Raw genomic sequence first — 25632 nt, forward strand, 5'->3', positions numbered from 1 at the left:
TTCCTTTGTCCTAAGCAGCCAAGTTTCAATTTAGATTCCAGGAAGCACTTCCTGACAGCTGGAACCCAAGGGCGTGGAATGGGCTTCCACGGGAGGTGGATGAGGCCCCCTCAGTGAGGGTGTTTGAAGATAGGCTGGACATGGACATGGTGGGCATGTCATGAGCGGAGCTGGCTGAATCCAGGGGTCAGACTAGATGGCCTGGGAGGCCCCTTCTGACTCGCTCTGCTTCTATGTTTCTTTCTATGAAATGGGATGGGGAGGGAAGAGGAAAGAACTATTCCAGCGGAGTATGTGGAATGAGGGCGTTCCCTCTACACAGTCTGCTGGGACTGTTGCTGAATTGTACTGAGACCATAAAAAAATTAACAAATGCTCACCCACTTTAGGGTGGCATCTCCTTCAAGGAGATGAACTGTGTGGCCCTCTTGATGTGTATTTAGAACTCAGTTGTATTGAGTGCAATGGGATTTCCTCCCAGGTGAATATGTACCTGGGACAACGGGATTTCAAAATCCAAAGCCTCCTTTGAAACAAAACCTGAAAAAGACGGATCCATTTACGGATCGCTCGAGAGTTGTGTTGGGAGCCAAGCACTGTATTCTTTCTTTAGGAATTATTTCTTGGGAAGGAGGTCACACAGAAATGAGCATTGTAAGGAAACAAAGGGCTGTGCTGAGACTTGGCTGTGGGAGCAGAGGAGAGAGCCTATGGTGTTTCAGGCCTTTTCAGTGGGGTGTATAATCCAGGGGAGATTACCTCAGGGGCTTTAAGTAGGTGGAGGCAAGAGAAGCTTGTGCGGGGCTAGCGCTCAGCACAGCCCTTCTGGCTCCAAGCAAGGGTCCCTCCTGTTTCTTACAGGGGACAAACAGAAGCCCCCAGGAGGTGCAGAACAATGCTGCCATGCCCCCAGTATCTGCCCGCCCTCCCCGGAGTCTCCCCTTTGTGCATCTTCACGACGGTAGGCCTAGAGGTTGCCTTGTGGCCTGGAAACCCACCTCAGAAACGCAGAGTTGCATCCAGCAGCACACTCTGTAAGTGAATGATGCTTTCAGTGCAGAAGGACTTCCTGAATTCTTCTGTTTCATGTGGTGCCTCTGAATTGTGGAACAGCAGTGGCCTTCCCCTTAGGTCTTAGTTCTTAGGGGACTGCAGGTGGCGCAGTGGTTTAAACCGCGGTGCTGCTGGGCTGGTTGATCGAAAGGTCGCCAGTTCGAATCTGCAACGGAGTCCCCGTTGCTCCGTCCCAGCTCCTGCCAACCTTGCAATTCGAGAGCATGCAAATGCAGGTAGATAAAAAGGTGCCACTTCGGTGGGCAGGTAACAGCGTTCCGTGCACTTGGATGTTTAGTCATACTGGCCGCATGCCCACGGAGACCGTCTGCGGACAAATGCTGGCTCCCTCGGCCAGGAAACGGAGATGAGCACCGCCCCCTGGAGTCAGGCATGACTGGACTTACCGTCAAGGGGAAACCTTTACCTTTACCTTTAGTGGTCTTCCCAACATTCTGGCACAAAATTCTCTCTCTCTGAATGCAAAATGGAGGCCCAGTTTATGGCCTCTTACTTCTAGAGTGTGCAAGGAAAAGAAAGACCCCATCTCCAGAAGTCTCGCGTCTTTTTGTGTATCATTTATTAATTTATTTTGCTGGGATACACCATTCAGTTGTCTCCAACTTATGGCAGCCCTCCGGAATTCCCTTATCCTTCGCAGCCCTGCTCAGATCTTGTCAACTCCAGGGTGTGTCTTCCTTGATAAACCGAGCCATTTGGCTTTTTCTTCTGCCCTCTGCTTTCCCCAGCAGGATTGCCTTCTCCAGGGTGCCTTGCCTTCTCAGGATGTGCCCAAAGTAGGACAACTTCAGCTCCGTTGTTTTTGCTTCCAGGGCAAGTTCTGTAGCCACTTGTATGTCTTTCTATTGGTCCAGGGTATTGTTTGTTTATTGTTTATTACATTTATGTACCACCTCAAAGCTCACAGGGCTCTCTGGGCAGTATACAAATATTAAACTACGCTATAAAACTAAAATTACTTGTAGCGCATCTTCAGGAGCTTTCTCCATAAGCTACAGGTGTTTCTCCCCAGATAAAAGCAGCAAGCTAAAGAGCAGAGACTCTCACAGAGATGCAACGGGGGCAGTCTTCTCAGAGGGTCCTTACTGCTTCAGCCTTGCAAAATGGCCTCCCTCGAATGGACCCTGTACGAAGCATCCGCAGAATTCCCTGCTCTCGGAAGGGGCTCAACTGGCAGTGTCCCAAAGTGGGGTCTTTTCGGGAAGGGGAACTTGGCAGTTTGCACCAGTGTCGGGGTGGAGGGGCATTTTTTCAGTGCAAAAGTGATGACAGCATCTCTCAAAGTGCTGAAGTCATTGGCGATCCTTCTCGTGCTGGTGCATGGATGATGTAATGCAGAGCCCTTCCAAGTTTATTAGTGTTTTTGACTGACTGCACAAAGGAACACGGAAAACAAGAAAAAGAGCTCATAGATTCTCCCCCTTCTTTAATTTAATGATTTCCTGATTCCCTCCCCCCTCAAAAAAGGGGGCATTCTGGGTCTTTTACCACACTATTAAAATGGATTAAAACAACACACTAAACCAGTGGGTTTCATCCCTTCAGCAGCTGGGGACCTGGAAAAATAAGGACTCTGAGGCAGAATCAAAAACTGTCATGCACAGATACTGTATTCTGTGTATTAGTTTCCAAGCACAATACCCAAAAAATGAAAATTCTTCAAAACAACGAACTAGACACTGAGCCACTAGAAATGCCAGAAAAAAACCAAAATGCTGAAATGGGTGTGGCGAGGCTCCCACTGAGCTGTCTCTCCCCTCCCCGGCCCTCTGGCAGCTCCAGTGCTGTGCCCGTCGAGGAAAAGATAGCGGAGCGCAGCCAGCCCCTGGGCCTGGTGCCGGTCTATGGACTGGAGGTTGCAAACCACTGCGCTAAGCTACAATAAAGCATACTTACAGAATGAAAATAAAAGCCAGCACCCCAGAGACCGACTTGCAAAACAAAGGCCTTGAACAGAACAAGTAGTTTTGCACAAAACAAATAGTCTTTGCTTCTTTGCAGAAGAACAGGGAGTGAACCAAGTCACACCTGGGAAGCAATTCCACAGCCTGGAAGTAGCCACCAAAAAGGCCCTGTTTGCGTTGCCACCAAGTATGTCCAGATCTGAAGAATTAGCCGAGGTTGTGTGGGAGAAGGTGGACTTCTGCAGGGAACCAGTGAAGCTACCGTAACAAGAGAATTGAGCACCTGGTCATCAGCCCTGGCCACAGCTGGACCAGCTGAAATTTCTGCATACGGTTTGGAGGCAGCACTGAGTAAAGCGTGTTTATTATTTATTTATTAAATTTATTTGAAAACTGCCCATTAGCAACATGTTCCCTGATTTTGTTGATTTTACAATGTGAAATCAACACATGGCATTAATAAAATAATGCAATTAAAATAACGTGAGAAATAAACAAAATAAGTCACAATAAAATAACTAAATAAAAACAAAGCACATGTTAATTAAAAACTGTGCACCGATGTAAACGGTCCAGATGGGGCCAAAGGTGTGCCAGTAAGGGAAAGTTTTTGCCATATTGAAACTCAATATGGCAGATGTCAGGCAAATCTCTAGCGGTAGAGTATTTGGGGTAATTTGGGTGTCACCACAGAAAAAGCCCTCCTCCTTGCAGCCCCCCCCCCCCAGCTCCTTGGGGAGAGGAACTTGAAGGGGGCCCCCAGTTTAAACTCTTAAACAAGAGGCAGGAATATTATTTATTTATTATTTATTTTTCATCTCATCTCATTTCTATGCTGTCCCATACCCTGAAGGTTCTCTGGGCAGCTTACAAATGCTAAACAGCATAAAAACATAGATTAAAATACAGTAAAACAATGTAAGAGTTAAGGCTACATAAGGCACTGTGGTCCCAAGTCATTTAGGGCTTTGTATGTCATAGTTAGAACCTTGAATTCGGCCTGGACAGGAAAAGGCAGGTGTGACTTTGATCTGACATCTCTCGGAGCAGGTGTGGTTTGGTGTACAAGTCTCAGTTGTGTAGTTGCAATCCTGAACTCCCCACAAGATCCTGCCATCCGGGTCAGGACAGCAAACAAGAATAGACCCAGGTGGCAAGCCAGACTTTAACTCCAGAGGGTATCCCAGTTCTGCCTTTCAACTTGACCACAAGTACGAGGGTTCTTCAAAAAGTTTTCGCACTTTTAAAACTGTTTATTAAGAATTTTAAAAACAAATAACATCACTTTTCTATAGTCACCTTTGGGATGCATTTTTTCAGTGTCGTACCAACTTTTTAATGCCATTAGCAATATATGTATGTATGTAATATAAAAGTGTGGAAACTTTTTGAAAACCCCTCGTAATTCCATCCAGTCTTGCCCACATCTGGTTCGTTACTGACAACAGGCACCAGTTTGGAACCAGAATCACTTATGTATATATGTATTTATTCCCTGGATTGGGAGGAAACGGAGAGATAGAGTTGGGTGTCAGCAGTCCAGGCACATGGCCAGTGTGGAGTATTTATTTATTTCAAGCTTTGATATGCTGTCCCCCATGCAAGGCATCTTGGGATGCCTCACAATCAATACATAAAAAAAAATCAATAAAGTCAAATACATTAAAACAATCCAAGCAATAAATAACATACAATCAATAAAATGCTACTGTTGCATTAAATACTAGTTTTTAAAATACCGGTAAAATAAAAAGGTTTTGACTTGGTGCCAAAAAGAGTATAAGCTCAGCGCCAGGTGAACCTCTCGGGGAAGCGCATGCCATGCTCTGGGTGCCACTGCAGAGAAGGCCCTACCCGGAGTAGATGCCCCTTTTACCTCCTTCAGGGAGGGTTCCTGGAGCAGGGCCTCCCTCGCTGATCTTAAGGGGCGTGAGGGCAGATAAGGAAGGAGATGTTCCTTCAGGTATCCCAGTCCCAAGCCACGCAGGGCTTTATAGGTGAAAACCAGCACCTCGAATTGGGCCCGGACCTCAACTGGGAGTCAGTGGAGCTGGAAGGGGACCGGCCTTCCATGAGAATAACTACCGGTCCCCATCAGCATAGTGGTGTCGTGGTTAAGAGCTGGGACTGGGACTCAGGCGATCTGGGTTCTAGTCCCCGCTCAGCCATGGAGCCAACTGGGGGACTCTGGGCCAGTCACAGACTCTCAGCCCAGCCTACCTCACAGGGTTGTTGTTGTTGTGGGGATAAGATGAAGAACAGGGGGAGGAGAATTATATCAGCTGCTTTGAGTTCTTTAGAAAAGAAAAACGTGGGACCTAAATCTAATAAATGAATAAATTGATGGTTTCCAAGTCTAGTTCTCACTCTGCCATGGAGTTGCTGACTTTGGGCCAGGCACAGACTTTCAGCATGGCATACCTCACAGGGCTGTTGTAAGGATGAGACTGAGAGGAGAATTATGGAAGCTGCTTTTAGTGCCTTGTTAGGAAAAAGCGGGGATATAGATAAAATAAACAAACTGGCATTCTGGTGGCACCAGACCCCAAAACTCCAGGCAATCTCTCCTAGCAGTTAAGTCTTTGATAAAGAGCTTGGAGGATGCGCGGAATCCTGGCAGAGATCTGAGGTTGCGCCTCCGAGGAGGACCGGAGCACCCGCGCAGCAGGCCCTCCATCTTATCTCAGAGCGGACCGTGGGGACGCACAGCGCCGAGTCCGTGCTGCGCCTCGGGCAGCCGATGGGGCAGCGGGCGGAGCGTGGGCACTTTCCCACGAGGACCTCCCGCACGTCACAGGAGTCGCCGCGCCGCTGGGACGAGGCGACAGGGGGTGGCGAAGGCAGCGTGCGCGGGCGAGCGGGGCCTCGCGCAGAGACGCGGCACGCACTCCTCCGACCCCGGCCCGGCCGCTGCACGGGGAACGCTCCAGATCCGTGCCTTGGGTTTCCTCCGGCTCCTCCCGCTTCTCCGTCGTCATTTCCAGTGCGGGTGTCGCTGCTGTCACATCCGCCTCCTCGTGGGGAGGAGGAGGAGGAGGAGAGGAGGAGGAGACGGAGGCGCCGAGGGGAGGTGCGGCGTAGCCCCGCCGCTCCAACTTGCAGGCCCGGCGCGTAATGCGGCGCGCATCGGCTCCGGCTGGCGGCTTCCCGGCAGGGCGCAGGCGGCGGCGGATCGGGGCCGGGCACGGCTTGGACGGCTGAGCGGAGGGGAAGGAGCCGCGGGCGGAGAAAGGTGCGCCGTGGATCGCCAGCCCCGGCTGCCCGTGGCGAGCCTGCGTGCGCCCCAGCGCAGGCGACTCCGGGCACCCCGGGACGCGGGCAGGGGCGAGGGGCGCGCGGGGGCCGGGCGGGCGCAGCGTGAGCCCGCCCCTCGCGCGGGTCTGCAGCCGTGCGCGCGCCAGCCCGGGGATCCCGTCTCTGCAGAGCGCCAGGTTTGTGGGGGTCCGGCTGCCTCATTCGCTCAGGTGCGTCGCCTCTGCCGGGCGCGTTGGTTTGCGGAGCGGCGGCGGGAGCGGATCTCCCCCTTCCGTGGATTTGCGTGTACATCCTGCGAACTTTGGTCCCCACGCAGCCGTTTTGCCTGGCAGGAGGCCACGGCTGTGCCCCAACCCCTGTGCATTCGCTTGCGCTTCTCCTTCCAGCGGCTGCGCGTGAGCAGGGGCAACCTGGCATCTTTTCTTGTCAGGGCAGAGGGAATGCGATTGTCACACGCCTGCTGCTATGTACGTCTTTACTCCGAAGTAAATCCACCTAGTTTCTCCCTACTTACTCCCTACAGAGGGAGCAAGCAAGTGGTTTTAAATGCCAGCCTTCAGAGAAGTGGGGCATCCATCCCATGTTTTCTGTACCCAATGGGGAGCTGTGTTATTGATTATGAGTTATGTTATTCACGGCCCACGATTATGAGTACTGAAATTTTATTTACAGGATTTTCAGGGACAGGAAAGGCACTCCTTGCGCTTCCTGGCTCTGCCTTGACCGATGAAGAATGCATGCATGTTTGCATTTCCAAAATTAAAATTGGTCAGCCACGACCACATTCTGAATCTTCCCTGTTCTGCCACTTGTCAGTCTAGTATCCCTGCCTCAAGTGATTAAGCTGTGTGTGTCCATCGAGGCCGTGTTTGGTTTTGCGTATGCACACATGGGTATCCAAGGCTGGTGTTTTGTGTGGCTGGAGCAGATGGTGCTTTTGAGATGCTTGGTGTGGCTTTGCTTGTGTGTGGGGTTTGCAACGAGGGGGGTGCGCTTAGTTTTGTGGTGAGTCGTGGTTTGGCATGGATGCAGCATGGGGGGATACGTGGCCTTGACGTGTCTCCCTGTGTTATCCAGCTAGCCACGGAGTCCCTGGAATAGGAAGGGAGGCCTGTTGCACTCGCTTTGGTGGCACGGATCCTTGTCAGCTGACAGGGGACATCTGGGGATGGGTGGCGAGTTTCCACACCTCGTTTATTTTTATTTATTTATTTTTAAGTTTATAGACCGCTGAATACCCCGACAGAGCTCTCTAAGCAGTGTTCAGCAATAAAATACAAAACGTAACATTACAATTCCTAGTAACAATTTTTTAAAAAAGCCCAAACTGATATCTTAAAACATGATATCGTAAAACAGCCAGTTAAAAAACTAAGGTCTCAAAAGAGTTGTGTCTTCACCTGACATGATGCGACATGGAAGAAGTGAGGAAGGCCGTAACAAGTGTAGATTTTGCGTTGGGCTCAGCTTCTGTTGTGATGTAAGCAAACAAACAGGGCCCTGTGGCTTGAAAAGCGTCAGGTCTAGAGAAAGAAAACAGGTAAACGAGGCCCTTTTGTGCAAACCCAAATGCAAACTCTTCTTGCAAACAGAAAAAGGTCAGAACAAGCCAAGGACCCATCTTGTTCCATCATTCGTTCTCCAGCCTGAAGTTCCAAACCCTTTTAAAGGTTTCATATTATCCTGCATTATGTTATCATTATCTTTCATTATGCGCTAGGGTGTTGACCGGCCGAAAGAACATGGGCTAGCGGGCGGTATACAGATATAATGGACAGGACGAATGCATGATTGGATGCCTTGCATGACGCATCAACTCGCCCTGGCAATATGTCCCAGGGGTTCGTTCTGTAAACAAACTGGGATAGGACCAACTGACAATAGGGCTAGCCATGGGTTGCTGGAGCCTGCCTTTCGGTCTGTCCACAGTTATCCCAGGGGGCAAAGTGGCAGAACTTTTGTTCCCTCTCCTTGGTATAATTGCAAGCCATTTTTAGCTTTCCCCCTCCCCTCCCCTCCCCTTTTTCTTCATAACCAGCTTTCAAAAAACATAGAAACATAGAAACAGAGTGAGTCAGAAGGGGCCTCCCCGGCCATTCAGTCTGACCTCTGGCACCAGCCAGCTCCGCTCATGACACGCCCACCATGTGGACGTCCAGCCTGTCCTTGATCACCTGCACCGATGGGGCCTCAACGACCTCCTGTGGAAGCCCATTCCACACCCTCGGGGTCCTGACTGTCAGGAAGTGCTTCCTGGCATCCAAATGGAACTTGGGCTCCCTGAGCTTTGCTCCGTTGGAGCGCGTCCTGCCTTTCTCTGCAGGGGAGAACAGGTCTCTACCCACCTCCGTGTGACACCCCCTCACATACCTGTATGTCACCAACAGATCCCCTCTGAGCCTCCTCTTCTCCAGGCTGAAGAGACCCAGTTCCCTCAGTCTCGCCTCATCCCCCATCCCCTGCAAACCGGCCACCAACCTTGTGGCCCTACGCTGCACTGACTCCAACCTGGCTATATCCTTCCTGTAATGAGGGGCCCAGAACTGAGCACAATACTCCAGTTGCAACCAAAATGAAGGGCGACCAAAATGAGCAGGGGTCTGGGGCAGAGGCTGCAACTGGGACTTTTAGGGAAAGGGTGAGGAAGGGGAGAGGGGGGTGCTTAAGACAATGCAGCATGTAGAGAAAGTGGAGGGGGAGAGATTTTCCCCTCTTTCCCAGAACCCTCAAGCCTGGGGTCTTCCCATGAAGCTGATGGGTGGGGGGTGTAGGACGAATAAAAGAAGACCATTCTTCACACAGCATATAAACGGCAGAATTCGCTGCCATGGGAAGTGGCGATGGCCGCCAGTCTGGGTGGCTTTAAAAGGGCCTGGACAGGTTCACAGGGGAGAAGGCTCTCTGCGGCTACTAGGCCTGCTGGCCACAGGCTCCCTCCTTCACTTGCCTGCATGCCCCCCTTGCTGAGGAGCTGGGCAGGGGGAGGTCCTGCACCTGTCCTGCTGGAGTGATCCTGTGGGTGGCTGGGTTGGCACCTTTGCTGTGCTGCGATCTTTTAAAAACGTCCCTCTTTTTCTTTTAAGTTTTCAGGGCCCTGCAGAGTACCTGGGCAGAGACTTTGGGATTCTCAACCCCTACACTGGAATGCGGGAGACCCCTATTACGGGTGTTCCAACTGGACATGTCATAAAGACTTCCGCCGTCTCATCAGTGACGGAAATGTCTCCTTAACTTGCTGGATTACCTGATTCGGGGGGTCCTTCTCCCCCATCCCTGCAAAAGGGCCGATACCCCAAATCCTTCTGGTCTCCACTGCCAGCTGTCATGAACGGGCTCACAGTCAGTGAACTCTGCTGCCTTTTCTGCTGCCCGCCTTGTCCTGGCCGGATCGCGGCCAAGCTGGCCTTCCTGCCCCCAGAGCCCACCTACACGATAGTGCCAGAACCGGATGCCATGGCAGGCTCTGGGAACATCTCTCCTCGGGGCAGTGCCATGGCCCGCTGGAAGCTCCACCTGACGGATCGGGCTGATTTCCAGTACTCCCAGCGGGAACTGGACACCATCGAGGTGTTCCTCACCAAAAGCAGCCGAGGGAACCGGATTGGGTGCATGTACGTCCGCTGTGCTCCCGGGGCGAGGTAAGCAGGGCTGGGGAGCTCGGCAGCGGGGCGGGAGGAGGCCGTCTGGGGCCTGAAGTCCATGTGGGACTGAGGCGAAGGCAGTTCCAACCCAGGACATCAAGATAGTCCTATAATTGGATGTGTCGGTGGCTTGCAGTGACTTCTGGCCACTTGGATCCAGGCCTGCAAGCCAGGGAATCACCGGCTCTTGGGTTGGTTGTGATGTGCTATTAAGTCACCTTCCAGGTGAGTGAAGCCCCCCACCCACCCCCCCACCCACGCACACGCAAAAAGCCCTCTCTGCGACAGCTCCACTCACCTCTCCTTAGGGCAAGGCTGTGCTTCTTTGAAGGCGCCTCCCGATTTGGCCTTCTTTTCTTCTTCTACCTTCAGCAGGACTGTCTTCTCCAGGGTGGTGGACTCACAGCCCCTGTTCTTGCTAGCCCCCTCTGTGCCCAGATCTCCTATTTGGGGGCTGCCTTGGCACAGAGGGGTCTGCATGGGAAGCCGGCCTGCATCGGCTTTGCCTCCACCAAGCCAGAGTGAGAATTGACCAAGCTCAAAATCCCATGCCTTCTTTTGTCAGGGCCTAGGTTTTCTCCCATGGGGTGGAAAATATCAGACACGAGTTAATTAAGGCCATTCAGGGGATGGTACGATGCTGCTAAGGGTCATCCACGCAAACTCCCAGGTGACCTAATTTGCAAGTGTCCTGGGCTCTTTGTAGCAGCTGCAAGGTTTCTTTTTAAAACACTTTCTCCCTTTTATCATACTGCTGCTTTACTCCTGAGTAAACATGCATAAGATTTGTGCTGTCTTTGGCCTGATGGGCAGGACCTTCCTGCAAACTGACTCATAAATAAAGAAAGCAAAAGGTGATGATTTAAACACCCTTTTAAAAGCTAGCTGTGGTTCAGTTGCAAAGTCTTTGCACCCCCACGAACAACATTCCTCCAGGCCTTCCTGTCCTCCACCATCCCCTGGAGTCCACTTTAAGCTCACACCAACTGCTTCAGTGACCCCATCCAGCCACCTCATCCTCTGCCGCCCCCTTCTCCTTTTGCCGTCAATCGTTCCCAGCATCAGGGTCTTCTCCAGGGAGTGCTTCCTTCTCATTAGGTGGCCAAAGTATTTGAGTTTCATCATTAGGACCTGGCCTTCTAAAGAGCAGTCAGGGTTGATCTCCTCTAGGACTGACCAGTTTGATCGACTTGTGGTCCAAGGGACTCGCAGGAGTGTCCTCCAGCACCACAGTTCAAAGGCCCCCCCAATCCTTTGGCGCTCAGCCTTCCTTATGGTCCAGCTTTCACAGCCATACATTGCAACTGGGAAGACTGGAGCCTTGACTAGACGCACTTTTGTCGGCAGGGTGAAGTCTCTGCTTTTTAGTCTGCTGTCTAGATTTGCCACAGCTTTCCTCCCCAGGAGCAAGCGTCTTTTAATTTCTTGGCTGCAGTCCCTGTCTGCAGTGATCTTGGAGCCCAGGAAAAAGTAAAATCTGTCACTACCTCCATTTCTTCCCCATCTATTTTCCAGGAAGTGATAGGACCGGATGCCATGGTCTTAGTTTTCTCAATGCTGATTTGCAAGCCACTTTAAAAGCTAGGATAGCTTAAAAGTGGTAACTGATCATCGTCAAAGGTCTTGTATAAGATAACTTGTTTGCCCTGAGTATGGCTTTTCTCAGTGTTTCTGTGGGAGGCAAAGCTGCACAGGTGAAAATTCCCTCTGCTGTGTCGTTTATAAAGGCATAAGAGCATTTATAAGGTCAGGACTTAGCCACAACTTCCTCCCTGCCTAGAAGGAGAACTGAAATGCTTTGTCCAAGTGACACACTCTCTTGGTTGCTGAGATCAGGGAATTGTGGAAGCTGGCCCAGTGATGGGTTTCTGAATCATGGAGACGTGATGCTGGGTGTTCCCAGGCTGGAATTTCCTGCCTTCATTGGAGGAGGAGGATGCCACATCCAGGTCAAGTCATAAATCCTCAATGGAGGAGTGCCCTTTAATGTGGTGCAGGGGTGAGAGCATTGGTCGGGGGTCCAGGAGAGCTGGGTCCTTGTCCCTGCTCAGCCTGAGTGACTTTGGGCCTGTCACCCTAGCCTTCCTTGCAGGGTGGTTGTGGTGAGCATAAAATGGAGCTAGGTAAGCTGTCCGGGGTTCCTCGCAAGCACAGCAAAGCGGGATATAAATGCAATGGAGGAATAGTGTAGCATCTTTTCTCGAGTTTTAGAGTGTGCAAAGGATTATACTCCCAACAACCCTGGAAGGTAGACCAGCATTTTGAGTTCTGCTGACTAGGAATTCTCTGTTCACTGGACCTCTTTGTTAGAGCAAACTGCCTCTGCATGCCAGATGCTACGGGGCAAAAACGGGAGAATGGGGCCGGTGAAATCCACATCAAAACTGGGCAAGTTACACAAAGGAGAAATCTGTGGCAATGGTGACAGTCTTAGCACGGGCAGAGCTGGGAGCACGTGTGGTGAACTGGGGGACCCTCCTCTAGGTCAAGCTCACCAGCCCCCCAGGCTGCTATCCCTCTGACCCACCTTGCAGGAAGCACACAGGGTTTCATAAAATTCTAGAATAGTGGAGTTGGAAGGGGCCATGAAGGCCATCAAGTCCATCCCCCTGCTGTTGCAGGACACCAGTTCACACCATCCCACTCAGAGGCCTGTCCAGTTTCCTTTGGAATGTCACCAGGCAGCAGCTTCCACTGACGTATTGCTCTGACCATGAGGTTATCATGATTTTAGAAACATAGAAAATAGAGCAAGTCAGAAGGGGTCTCCCGGGCCATCTAGTCTGACCTCCGGCACCAGCCGGCTCCGCTCACGACATGCCCACCATGTGCATGTCCAGCCTGTCCTTGAACACCGGCACCGATGGGGCCTCATCCACCTCCCATGGAAGCCCATTCCACACCCTCGGGTTCCAGCTGTCAGGAAGTGCTTCCTGGAATCTAAATTGAAACTTGGCTGCTTAGAACAAAGGCAGGGAATGAAACATAGAAACAGAACGAGTCAGAAGGGGTCTCCCAGGCCATCTAGTCTGACCCCCGGCTCCAGCCGGCTCCACTCACGACATGCCCACCATGTGGACGTCCAGCCTATCCTTGAACACCCGCACCGATGGGGCCTCAACGACCTCTCGTGGAAGCCCATTCCACACCCTCGGGGTCCTGACTGTCAGGAAGTGCTTCCTGGCATCCAAATGGAACCTTGGCTTCCTGAGCTTTGCTCCATTGGATCTGGGCTGACGCAGCTTGAACTGATTATTCTGTGTCCTACACTCTGACATCAGTCAGAAGAGATCTTGACCTTCCTCTTTGTGACAGCCTTTGAGGGACTTACAGAGGGATACCATGTCCCCCCTCAGTCTTTTCTTCTCAAGGCTGAACATGCCCAGTCTCTCCTCACAGGACAGTATTTCTGCATCATTTTTGTTGCCCTCCTCTGGGCCCTTTCTAATTTCCCTGCCTCTTTCTTAAATCTTGGTGCCCAGAATTGGACACAGTATTCCAGGTGAGGTCTGACTAGGGAAGAGTATAGAGGAACTGCTACATCTTGTGATTTGGAAGTGATACTTCCGTTAATGCATCCCAAAATAGCACTTGCCCCTTTGGCGGCTGCATCACATTGTTGGCTCATGTTTAGCCTGTTGTCCACAATGACTCCGAGATCTTTTTGTCAGTTCTGTTGAGCCACGTGTTCCCCATCTTGTATTGATGCCTTTGGTTTCTTTTTCCTAGATGGAAAACTTGGCACTTGTCCTTATTGACTTCCAGACAAAAGTCTTTCTGCTCCTGGAGACGCTGGGAATTGGACCCCGAATGCTTTGTACATGCACCCCTTCTGAGTTGTCTTTGTTCTCCTAAAACCAAACAAACATTCTAGTCCTCAGGGTTCTAAAGAAAGGACTGATTCAGATAGCAGTGCAGGGAGCCACTTTTGGTCCAATTAGCACCATGTGGCTTGCACTGATTGGGGTGGGCTCTGTAGGGCTTTGAAAAGGAGTCCTTCCCACCCTGATGCTTTCCCTGGAAAACTAAGAAAGTTCCTACGTGGTGGTGAGTGACAAGCAGAAGGGGGACAGAATGGTGGTCCAGTTCCCAGGGGCCACATTCCAGTGGAGGTGGGGGCAGAAGACGAGCTTAAAGCTTTAATGGCCAGTCGCTCAGCTTGGGACAATACAGCATGTTTGGTCCAGGCCTGACCCGGCTGTTTCTCGTGGCGTTTCCTCCTCTCTTCCAGGTTCACAGTTTTATTCTCACACGGCAATGCCGTGGACTTGGGCCAGATGTGCAGCTTCTACATCAGCCTGGGCACCCGAATCAGCTGCAACATCTTCTCTTACGACTACTCGGGCTACGGGGTCAGCACAGGCAAGCCCTCTGAGAAGAACTTGTACGCGGACGTGGACGCGGCCTGGCAGGCACTGCGTACCCGGTGAGCCGTGAGGAACTCTGGAATATCTTTTGCAGTTGGTTGCATGCCAATTTCCCCAAGTGCTTCAGGATTTCCTGGCGGGGGCTTGCTGTGGGGTGGGATAAAAATCTAATATATAAATAAATAAAATAAATAACATCTCTGGGAATCCCCACTGTTTATCAACAGCATCTGCTTGGAAGCATAGCTGTCCATCCTTTACTGATTTGTTTTAAAGAAATGAGGCCCACATTTATACCAGATTTAATGGATATGACACTTTATCATTCTCTCTCTCTCTCTCTCTCTCTCTCTCTCTCTCTCTCTCTCTCTCTCTCTCTCTCACACACACACACACACACACACACACACACACACACTTCACTCACAAACAGGTATCTCTCTGTGCACATAACCTTTATGTCAGAGTGAGGAAGAATTCCCTAGATATCATAATTCCTTAAACGATCTTTTCAAATAAACCAATTAGCACATGATTAAATGTTGGCCTGATGATGTGGGAGAAATTCAGGTGAAAAGGTATCTGTGGAGGAATTATGTAGAAATACTACCTCATGCTATATTTTTCTAGATATCAGCTGGTGAAGGACATTATTTTTATGCTCAGTCCAATTATTGTCAGAGGAACTTTATCTTGAAGGATAGTTGAGTTATTAATGCTTTTTGGGGTAGACTGCCCCTGAACATGGGAGATACAGCCTTCGTTCTGGAGTTCCATTTCGATAAAGGAGATAAAAAGCAAGCCCGTGCCAAGGCCTGCTCCCGCTGCATCTGAAAATCCATAAAGCAGGGCCTGAGTAAAGCAACTGATATTCATCCCCTGGCTTTGCTTTCGGACGATACATGCAGCTCACTTGCATGCGCACTGAAAACCTGGTTGCACAAGTCTTGTTTTTGGCTAGCCAGACGGCTTCTGGAAGGCCCCCCCATCGCAGGGCCTGGCCAGGCGCAGAAACCCCGTTGGGGGTCCTAGGGAATTTTCACCGGGAGACCTGTCCACAGCCGTGTTTCTGCCTCCCTCCCTTTCAAGCCAGGCAGCAAATTTGTACTGCAAACACCGAAAGGGATCAAGAAGGACTGGCTGCAGCAACGCTTTTGGTAGGTTGCAGATGCTGCTCCGTTTGTAATCGTGAATATATTTATTTCTTTTAGGTATTTCTATACCATTCGATTACACAAGCTCACAGTACGGTTTACCGCATAGACTTTTTAAAAAAATGGCTAAAGGCCAATTTAAAAAACAAATTTAAAACACCCTTACCTGTTATAGAACAACATAACAATAAAATTTGCCAGGCTGTGATGAAACAATAACAAAACAATGAGTAATAGCATAATAACCTTTTTTATTTTCCCATTCTTTTCATGTTTAATAGGTTTTAAATGTAGGTTTTATTATAGAATTATTGGGTGCTGTGCTCCATTTTATGTTGCTTTTATTTTAAAACTGCCCCAAAACACTAGTAGTTGGATGGTATACAAAAGCTTTAAATAAATAAATAACCATTCCTCTTACACAGTTTGAAACCAGTAAAATCACAACTGACAATTAAAATGGCAAGAAAATATGGATGTCTTAACCTGGTGCCCGAACATATCTAATGTTGGAGCCAGGTGTGTTTCTCTGGGGAGTGAAAAGGCCCTTCCCATTGTAGCCATGCTCTTTACCCCCTTTGCAGCGGCTCATGGAAAAGGAAAGAATTTATTTGATTCTTTTTCTCTCCTCTCTCTGCTCTAGATATGGGATCAGTCCTGAGAATATAATCCTATACGGCCAAAGCATTGGCACCGTGCCCACAGTGGACTTGGCCTCCCGCTACGAATGCGCAGCTGTGATCTTGCACTCGCCCCTGACTTCAGGCATGCGTGTCGCCTTCCCGGAGACAAAGAAAACCTACTGCTTTGATGCCTTCCCAAAGTAAGTCCAAAAGTTAGCTGGAATATGGCTTTGGATCTTGCTTGGGGTAGAAAGGCTGGAAGCTAAGATCCTTGGCTGTGTCTCTCAGGGTTGCACATGTCCCTAGCTCAGCCTGCCACCCCAGTTACACCAAATGCGCTTTTTAATTTAAAAATAGACCCTGTTGAAATAGCTGAATAGGGAGGTTTGCGGATATGAAAGTTATTCAGAATGAAACTGGGTGGCTAAATCTTGAGTTGTTTCCAACTTACCCTACTGCATTTGTACCCCAGTTTTGGGCCAGCGCTGGCCACAAAGCGCCTTCTTGTGTGTTTATTTTGCTTTTACGTCGCCTGATAGCCCAGGCTGACTGGGTGGTTACCAAGGTGGCCTGGGTGTAATTGGTGTAATCGTTACATTATGATTGCATCAATTACAAGAGCAAATAATTGCAACCCAGCCAAAGCTAGAGCTGATGGCAGGGACCAGCTCCTTGCTCTGTGCAGCGGGGGGGCGGGGGGGCATAAGGAGCTGCAGGTGCCCTGAGAGCACGTTGGAGCGTGCATTGATCTATGCCAGAGCTCAACGATTCCTCGACCAGGATATCGTGCGGCATTTGCCAAAGGCCTTGCTGAAATTTCGGCCTGCTCTGGATGTGGCTTGTCCTTGTTTAGTTGCAAAGTCACGTCCGACCCATCACGACCCCATGGTCAATGCTCCTCCAGGCCTTCCTGTCCTCCACCATCCCCTGGAGTCCATCTAAGCTCACGCCGACTGCTTCAGTGACTCCATCCAGCCCCCTCATCCTCTGCCACCCCTTCTTCTTTTGCCATCGATTGTTCCAAGCATCAGGGTCTTCTCCAGTGAGTCCTTCCTTCTCATTAGGTGGCCAAAGTATTGAGCTTCATCTTCAGCATCTGGCCTTCCAAAGAGCAGTCAGGGTTGATCTCCTCTAGGACTGACCGGTTTGATCACCTCGCGGTCCAAGAGACTGGCAGGCGTCTCCACCAGCACCACAATTCAAAGGCCTCAATCCTTTGGCGCTCAGCCTTCTGTATGGTCCAGCTGTCACAGCCATACATTGTTGTTGTTAGTCGCAAAGTCATGCCTGACCCATCGCGACCCCATGGACAACATTCTTCCAGGCCTTTCTGTCCTCCACCATCCCCCAGAGTCCATCTAAGCTCACACCGACTGCCCCAGTGACTCCATCCAGCCACCTCATCCTCTGCCACCCCTTCTTCTTTTGCCATCAACTGTTCCCAGCATCAGGCTCTTCTCCAGGGAGTCCTTCCTTCTTATTAGGTGGCCAAAGCATCTGAGCTTCATCTTCAGGATCTGGCCTTCTAGAGAGCAGTCAGGGTTGATCTCCTCTAGGACTGACCGGTTTGATCGCCTCGCGGTCCAAGTGACTCGCAGGAGTCTCCTCCAGCACCACAATCCAAAGGCCTCAGTTCTTCGGCGCTCAGCCTTCCTTATGGCCCAACTCTCACAGCCATACATTGTAGTTGTTAGTCGCGAAGTCGTGCCTGACCACTCATGACCCCATGGACAACACTCCTCCAGGCCCTCCTGTCCTCCACCATCCCCCAGAGTCCACCCAAGCCCACACCCACTGCCCCAGTGACCCCATCCAGCCACCTCATCCTCTGCTGCCCCCTTCTCCTTTTGCCATCAGTCGTTGCCAGCATCAGGGTTGGATGGGGTTGCATTCCCCCTCACGGACCAGGCGTGAAGTCTGGGGTGCTCCTGGAACTTTCAGCTAAGGCTGATCTTCCAGCTCCACCTCCATCTGGACAGACAGAGCCTTGCCTCAGCTATTCATGCTCTGGTAACCTCCTCCCTGGATTGCTTTAACAAGATTTATATGCGGATGCCTTTGAAAAGGGCCCAGAAACTCAAGCTGGTCCCAAGCAGGGCAGCAAGACTGATAATGAGGACTGGCCCACAAGATCATACGATGCCCGTCCTTTTTGGCTGCCTGTGGAAGTCCAGGCCCAATTCAGAGGGCTGAGACTAAGTTGAAACTCCAAAGTGGCTTGAGGGCAAGCAATCCGAAGGAATGTCTTTCTCTGTGTGTTCTTAACCGGCCCCTAAAATCTTCCCTGGAAGTCCTTCTCTGAGATCTGCCTGCTAGGAATGACAGTTAAATGCCTTCTCTGTGGTTGTATCCATTCTCTGGAGCAAGCTCTCCAAAGAGGTATGCCTGGCACTGTCTGTTTCCTTTCTGGCACCAGGTGAAAACCTTATTATTTTCCAGATGTTTTAACAAATACTTTGGTTTTAATGTTGTTTTTATTTGAACTGCTATGATGCCATGTATTAATTTTCCTAATCACCAGGAGTGAGTAAGTGAGTGATTTATTTATTTATTGAAAGCTTTTGTATGCTGTCCTTTATATAAATATCTCAGGACAGCTTACAGGAATTTCAAACAATTTCAAACAACTAATAGCATCATCCACAGAATTAGAACAGTGATACAGTCTGAAACAATAAATAAATCCAGTAAATCAAATTAAATCAAAATAGAACAAAGCAAAAGTGACTGCAAAAACCATTAAAAGTATTAATTTTTTAAAATACCACTTAAATAAAAAGGTTTTGACCTGGTGGCGAAAAGAGTATAAACTCAGTGCCAAACGGACCTCTCTGGGGAGCGCATTCTGGGCGCCACCACAGAGAAGGCCCTACTCCGAGTTGATGCCCCTTTTACCTCCTTCAGGGAGGGCTCCCGGAGCAGGGCCTCCCTCGCTGATCTTAAGGGGCGTGAGGGCCTATAAGGAAGGAGGTGTCCCTTCAGGTATCCCTGTCCCAAGCTGTTCAGGGCTTTATAGGTCAAGACCAGCACCTTGAATTGGGCCCGGACCTCAACTGGCAGTCAGTGGAGCTGGTAGGGGACAGGCGTTACATGAGAGTAACGGCCGGTCCCCATCAGTAGCCCAGCTGCTCGATTCTGTACCAGCTGAAGTACCCAGACCGTTTTCAAGGGCAGCCCCACGGAGAGCACATTACAGTAATCCAGACATTGCCAAGTTGTTGCATTTGGTTTCAATTGGTTTTATTGTTTTGTGCAGTTTCTGTTGCTGTCGCATGTTTTTATGTGTAAGCTTCCCAGGCAGCCCTATGGGCTGTGCAGTGATATAAAAATCTTGTAAATAATAAAGACTCCACCCAAAGGAGCTGTACCTCCCGTGCTCTTCTCACCTGCGCATCACGGGGGAAGGCCACAGCTCCGCAGCGGAGCCCCACCTTGCCTGCCGAAGGTCCCAGCCTCAGAACTGCCATTTCCGGTCCGATCCCAGGTTCCTGAGTTACAGGGGCTGGAGACTTCCGCCAGCATCCTGCTCTCCTATTGAGACCAGTCCTTGCCTGCAGAAATGTTGCTTCCCTCCCGGCTATCCAGACATCCTGAGAAAAGTCCTCTGTCCATGGCCCGGGACCTCTTGACCAGGGCCTTGCTCTGTGTTTTGGAGAGCCCGCAGAACTCGATGATGGAGCACCCGAAATGGGGCCATGGCCTTCCCCAGCCCAGGGTCTGCATAGGTTCTTGGACTTAGATTCCCCTCATCCCCACCCAGCACGGCTAAGGGCCTGCGGGGTGGGGAGCTGCAGCGCAAGAGAATATGGAGAGCAAGTGGCCGGAGAGGTTGGATTTGGCCATCCTGAGCTGGACAGCTTGGTGCAAAGCGACTGCATCCTTCCGCAGGTTGCCGAGTCCAGCTGGAGGGTCCATGTCCTGCACACGAAAGGTTCCAGGAGCTGGGATCTTCCTTGCACCCGGCGCAGGTGACACTGGGCCAAGCGGATTCTTTCTTTCTCTCCCTCAGCATAGAGAAGGTGTCGCGCATCACCTCCCCCGTCCTCTTCATCCACGGCACCGATGACGAGGTGATCGACTTCTCGCACGGCCTGGCCCTTTACGAGCGCTGCCCGAAGGCCGTGGAGCCCCTCTGGGTGGAGGGGGCGGGCCACAACGACATCGAACTCTACAGCCAGTACTTGGAGCGCCTGCGCAAGTTTATCGCACAAGATCTGGCCACGCCACACAACTGAGAGCCCTCCTCGCCTTGCCCTCGGTGATGCTCGTGCGCCCCTCGGTGGGAGGCACAGGTGGCCGGGGTGCTTCAGAGGGGGAGAGGCACCGTGGCTGCAGGCACCTTAACCCCGTCCGTCCCAAGTAAGAACCGCCCTGGGCCTTCCTTTGTGTGCCCCCTCTCGGGAGGGCACTCGGCCATCCTCGTTCCCAGTGGCTGCCCGCTGGGGCCATGACTGAGCCGACCGTGCGTGCACCAAAGACAGAGCCCTGCCGTCTTCTGCACAAGCATCTGGGCGACTGTGCATCGCAGATGCTTTTTTAAAGGCAAAGCCCTGCCCTGGGACTGCTCCGTTTTTCAGCCTCCATTCCGCATCCCATTTCTGGATCCTGTTTTCATGACTCGCCATGCGTCCTGCGATAGCAATAAGCCACGGCGGTGTGGGCGTGATTCCCATGGAAGCCCTTCCGTGGCAAGACGAGGCACCTTGCGTGATGGCCGGAAGGTCCAGCTGCGGATCGCTGCCCGGCCCACGCCCCACGCATGGGAGAGAGGCTGTAGTGCAGCCCCGGTTGACTTTTGAGGGGCCAGACTCTGCCAGGCCGGTTTGAGCAGGGAGCTGGCAGGGAGCGAGGGAAGCATCCTCTGCCCGTCCATTTTTGAATGAAAGAAGAATAAAAGAGTAAAAGACTCAGGCGTGTTTCCTAAGAAGCATTGTTGTGAGTGCCTTGTGTGTGTGTGTGTGTGTTTTGGGGGGGGGGAGGCAACTGACAGGGATGAGTTGGAGGAACTTGGACTTTGTCAAGAGGGGCCAAACGGGTTTTTCATGGCTTCTGAAGGCACCACTCGTTCAGGATTGGGCAAATGGTTTGGACTTGAGTCCCCGGCATTTGCAATAAGTGGCCCTGCGAACGGGGCTGCCCGGAGCAGAAGTCCAAAATTAGCTAGAGGTGTTCTTTCTGTACCCACCTCTCTAGTGCACACAAACTTTCTTCCCTCCAGTAGAGCCGCTTTCTGCCGCCACCGCCACGTCCTTCTCCACATTTATACCTCACTTTCCTTCCTCTTGTAAGACACCCGAAGTGGCTTACAAAGTTCTACTAAAATGACTTTCGGCCAGACTTTCATGTAAATAGGGCCACCTTTTCCCAACCTGTTTCTGCTCTCAAGAGGTGTTGGGGTGACAGCTGCCATCATCTCGACAACCATGCCTGCCTCAGAAGATGAGAGTGAGTTTGGGGTGTGTGTGTGTGTGTGTGTGTGTGTGTGGAAATCTGTCCTGCCAAACCGCCTCCCACCCCCACCCCCCCCTCCCCTCCCCTCCCCTCCCCTCCCCTTCCTGTTGTTCAACAGCTGAAGCTCTGGGTGGTTCACAACAACATCTTTAAAAACAATATAAAAGACACCATTAAAACTTCTGAAAACATCACAGAAGTTAACAACACAAAATGTAAAACGAAATTTAAAGCAGTCAAACATAGGAAGTTGAGAAGACTCCATTCAGCCCTGTCAGGCTCCAGTAACTAATTAGACCCCCTGAAGCAGAGAACAGTCTTTACCTGGCACTGAAAAGACAATAAAGTTGGTGCCAGACATGCCTCAGTGGAGAGGCTGTTCAACAGGTGGGGTCCACCTCGTTCTTGTCGCCACCTTCTGAGCCTTCCCTTGGAGGTGGCAGCCAGAGAAAGCCCCCAGAATTTGACCGCAATGTCTGGGTCGATAAAAGTTGTAGCCAACACATTGGAGCATCCCAAGAAGGGGAAAAGCTTCCCCAGTTGGAAGTCTGCACCTGGGTCCCCAGCTGGCTGTGGTCTCTTCCCCTGCCCTGTCCCCGTTCCCCAGCCTGTGATTTCCTGGTTTTTGTTGTCTGGTTTCCTGGCATTTGTGCAGCTCCGTCCATCTCCTAAAGCTTCGCTACAGGAAGCCAATGCTTTGAGCTCAGACAGTGGTTGCTTCGGCTTGAAACATTTCGCCCAATGCCCCCATACCCTGGAATGCGGCCCGTAAGAATGGAGATTGGCCGTGGGTGGGAACTGGGCCTGTTCCCTGACCACATTCTGGATCGGACCAGCATCGTCTTCTCCAATTAGCTGTGACTCCAGGCAGAGAAATCTCTTGGCTCAGCTTCTGCAACATGGCTCACTGCAACTGGAGACATCCAAGCCCTGGACCTGGGATTTTCTGCATGCCAGACAAGCACTGTGCCAACCTCGCCCCCCAGAGTGCCACCACCAAAAAGGCCCTTTCCTTAACCACTGTGTGCTGTGTACCCCCTTTGGGGGGGCACCTAGGGGAAGGCCTCTGGAGATGGAGGAGATGGTCCTTCCCAAGCTGTTTAGGTTTTGGGTTGCGAAAGTGATGGGTATTGAACAATCGTTATGGCAGAGGCAGAGAACAGGCCCGAAAGTCATGGGCCAGGCCAAACCTACCCCACAGGGCTGTTGTGGTGAGGATAAGGTAGAGAGGAAAAGGAGTATTATGCAAGCTTCCTCATGTTCCTTGATAGGAAGGAAAAAGCTGGGATATAAATATAACAAAGACACCCAAGCAAGCCAACAGCATCACCATAAACTGAACGGTTTTACGAAGAAGGACCCTTTTGGATGGCCATGTTCCTTCTGCTGTGAAGCAAGCAACTAACATGCAATTAACATGAATGGGTCGCGTTTGCCAAGCCCATTTTTTTAAATTGTCCCTGAGGGTGTGCAGTTTTGCTTCTGAAGTTCACCCAAGCCACTGCACCTGTGTGACTACCGGAATAAAATGAGCAAGAAGAATGGAAGGAACCCGCAGAAACTATTGTCAAGGCCTTGCCCCCTTGGCAAAAGCTCCTTAAGCTGCCACAGGTTCCAGGAGCCTCTCGGATTTCTCACATGCTTCCCTGCTTCCCCGTTGTCCTCAGCAGCCCCCGATTAGCAAAGCGGCTGGAACTGCCTGGAGCAAAGTTAATCCTATGAGGAGAAACAGTATATTTGTGCCAAAGAAATATATATTTTTATCCTCCTAAGAGCAGCCTATTTCCTGTTGCAACAAGGCACTTGGCGCGAGTTGGGAGTCCACCGGAAACCGGGGAGGGGGGCATCTCGGCTTTATTGTGCTGGGGAGGTCATACGTTCCATATCTCGAAAATAGCAGCAATTGGACCATCTCGAAGGAGGGTCAGAGAGGGGACATTTTGGGTCTATCCATTCAGGGCTGGCAACATTTAGAAAGATTTTGTTCATACAATAAGAATGGAAATTGGATTGTAACAGTGGGCTGCCTTACTTAACATACCTTAAAGTTATCTCTGAGTGGATCGGGAATTCAAATACATCATGAGCAAAAGCAGGCACAGGATGAGGTGCATAGACAGAGCTTGAGTGGACTCCAGGGGATGGGAAGGCCTGGAGGAGATGAGTGTTGTGCATGGGGTTGCATGCAACTTCACAACTAGCAAGCAAGCAAACACAATAGCACAGCAGTTAGGAATGTCTGAAATAATTAAGGCCTAAAAGCAGTCTTTAAACATTCCACTGATGAAGATCAAGATGGAGCTTGGAGCCCTAAAGGGCTTTGGAAAGAGTTTAAGGAGTAGACCTGGAGGATTGTGTTGTAAATAGAGACTGGCTGAATATTCCTCCATTGTATAATGGCAGGATGTATCCTGGGGCTGTTGGTCACACCTGAAGAAATCAAGACTAGAGAACCATGCTAAGCAAAGCGGAAAGCAGAAGAGGTGCAGGACCGAAGATAAGATGAGATGGATTAATTCCATCAAGGAGCCACAGCCTTGGATTTGGAAGAGCTGAGCAGGGCTATCAAGGGCATTTTGGAGGGTGCTCATTCACAGGCTGCACTAAGTTGGAGACAACTATCTTGAGAACTAGCTTCCTGTGGAGTAAACACAGGGGAGGGTTGTTGCCTTTGAGCCTGGCCTCCCAGAAGCATCTGGGTGAGCCCTGTTGCTTGCCTAGATGGACCTTTGATCTGATCCGATGGGGCTTTTCTCAGGATAACTAAATCAAACCTCCATATCAAGGAGCAGTCTATCTTTGGGAGCAAACTGCGGGCAAGGCTGTTGTCCTCAAGCCCTGCTTATGTTATGGGCTTCCCAGGGGCCTCTGCGTGGCTACCATGGAAATAGAATGCCAGGCTAGGCAGACCTTTGGGGTGTGGGGGGACCCACAGCTCAGTGGCAGAGCCCTTGCATTGCATGCAAAGGTCCCGGTATATTCCCCAGCCTCTCCAGGGCAGGGCTAGGAAAGAATGCCGCCTGATACCTTATGGAATCCCCACTGCCATTTCACGCAATGCAGAACTTGGAGGACCGAAGGTCTGCCCTGGAATAAGGGCAACATTTCAGGTCTAGGAATGGAACCCCAAACGCAGATGCCGTGTGCCAGCTGGGAGAGGACAGGAGCAGGGAGAGCTCCATAAAAACTCTCGCTGGGCTTGACGGGACATCTGGCCTGTTCTGCCGAAGGAAGTCTTGCAATATTTAGCAGGCTGTATCTTGGCACTTAACGCTGAAGCCGACCTTTGCTCTGGCCGGGCACTTCGGTGGCTGGACGTGGGCATGCTGCTCAGGGGGTCCCCAGGCCTTCTGGCTGACCTCTGTTGAGGACAGAGTGCTGGGACCAGCCAAGCGGTTGTTCTAGAGTAGCGTCTTTGATGGCTGCATCCCATGAAACGGAGCATTGCATTCTGGCACTGGTGTTTTCTCTCCAAACCCTTGGAAACTGAGAGCCATGCTCAGCAGTAGTGTTGAAATCCAGACTGGAAAATGTCACCTGGTTTCTCTGGCTTTGTTCTGCCAAAATCAGGCTCTCTTTTATTATTTTATTTAATCATCTTTATCAAGTATGTTTCTATACTGCCCCACAGTGGAAGCTCTCTGGGCAGCTTACACAATCCATAAAAACAAACTTTTCAGCACCAGATAAAGACCTTTTTATTTAACCTTCATTTTAATAATGATTACTATTTTATTAATATTGCTAATTTGTATACAGTTGCGCCTTTATTTCTTATTATTTTTATTAATTAAAAGAAGATATATTGTGGAATGTTTTATGTTATTTATAAGATTATATTGCCATGTATTTTGGAATTTTATTCATGTAAGCTGTCCTGAAGCTCCCGCAAAGGACAGCATACGAATGTCTTAAATAAATAAATAAATGATAAAAGTGCAATTAAAACGTCAGAAAAAAATCTTTAAAGGTTTTCAACAGCTAAAACCAGATGATAAAAACGAACAGCAGCAACAGGTGAGGATTCCATCTCAAGCCCCTAGGTGGCCCAGTAAGTCCTTAAAATCCTCAGAAAAGAGAGTTGTCTTGACTTGGCACTGCAAAAATCAACTGATCAGCTCCAGCCAGGCCTCAGTGGGGGGGTTATCACACTGGGGGGGGGG

The 25632-nt window shown here is 50.6% G+C and overlaps 1 protein-coding gene across 2 annotated transcripts; it reads left to right on the plus strand.

Annotated features, from left to right (window-relative positions):
- The first annotated feature begins 6037 nt into the window (after positions 1-6037).
- Positions 6038-20928, plus strand: ABHD17A (abhydrolase domain containing 17A, depalmitoylase). Of its 2 annotated transcripts, none has more exons than XM_044453480.1 (5): positions 6038-6210; positions 9317-9871; positions 14106-14300; positions 16039-16218; positions 20028-20928. In XM_044453480.1, exons 2-5 carry the CDS (start codon positions 9558-9560, stop codon positions 20251-20253), a joined length of 915 nt encoding a protein of 304 aa, XP_044309415.1. In that variant the 5' UTR covers positions 6038-6210; positions 9317-9557; the 3' UTR covers positions 20254-20928. The 2 variants fall into 2 exon arrangements, with proteins under 2 accessions (XP_044309415.1, XP_044309416.1); XM_044453481.1 differs by having other exon boundaries at positions 9324-9871.
- Positions 20929-25632: the final 4704 nt, after the last annotated feature.

Source organism: Varanus komodoensis, unplaced genomic scaffold, assembly GCF_004798865.1.
Source record: "Varanus komodoensis strain SLA01 unplaced genomic scaffold, ASM479886v1 scaffold79, whole genome shotgun sequence".
Lineage (NCBI taxonomy): Eukaryota > Metazoa > Chordata > Lepidosauria > Squamata > Varanidae > Varanus > Varanus komodoensis.

Bases quoted from the DNA above. Each gene is read 5' to 3' on its own strand.
- ABHD17A (XM_044453480.1), top strand. From the start codon at position 9,558: ATGAACGGGCTCACAGTCAGTGAACTCTGCTGCCTTTTCTGCTGCCCG. The intron at 14,301-16,038 runs GTGAGCCGTGAG...TCTCTGCTCTAG, and splicing joins TGGCAGGCACTGCGTACCCG to ATATGGGATCAGTCCTGAGA. The intron at 16,219-20,027 runs GTAAGTCCAAAA...TCTCTCCCTCAG, and splicing joins TGCTTTGATGCCTTCCCAAA to CATAGAGAAGGTGTCGCGCA.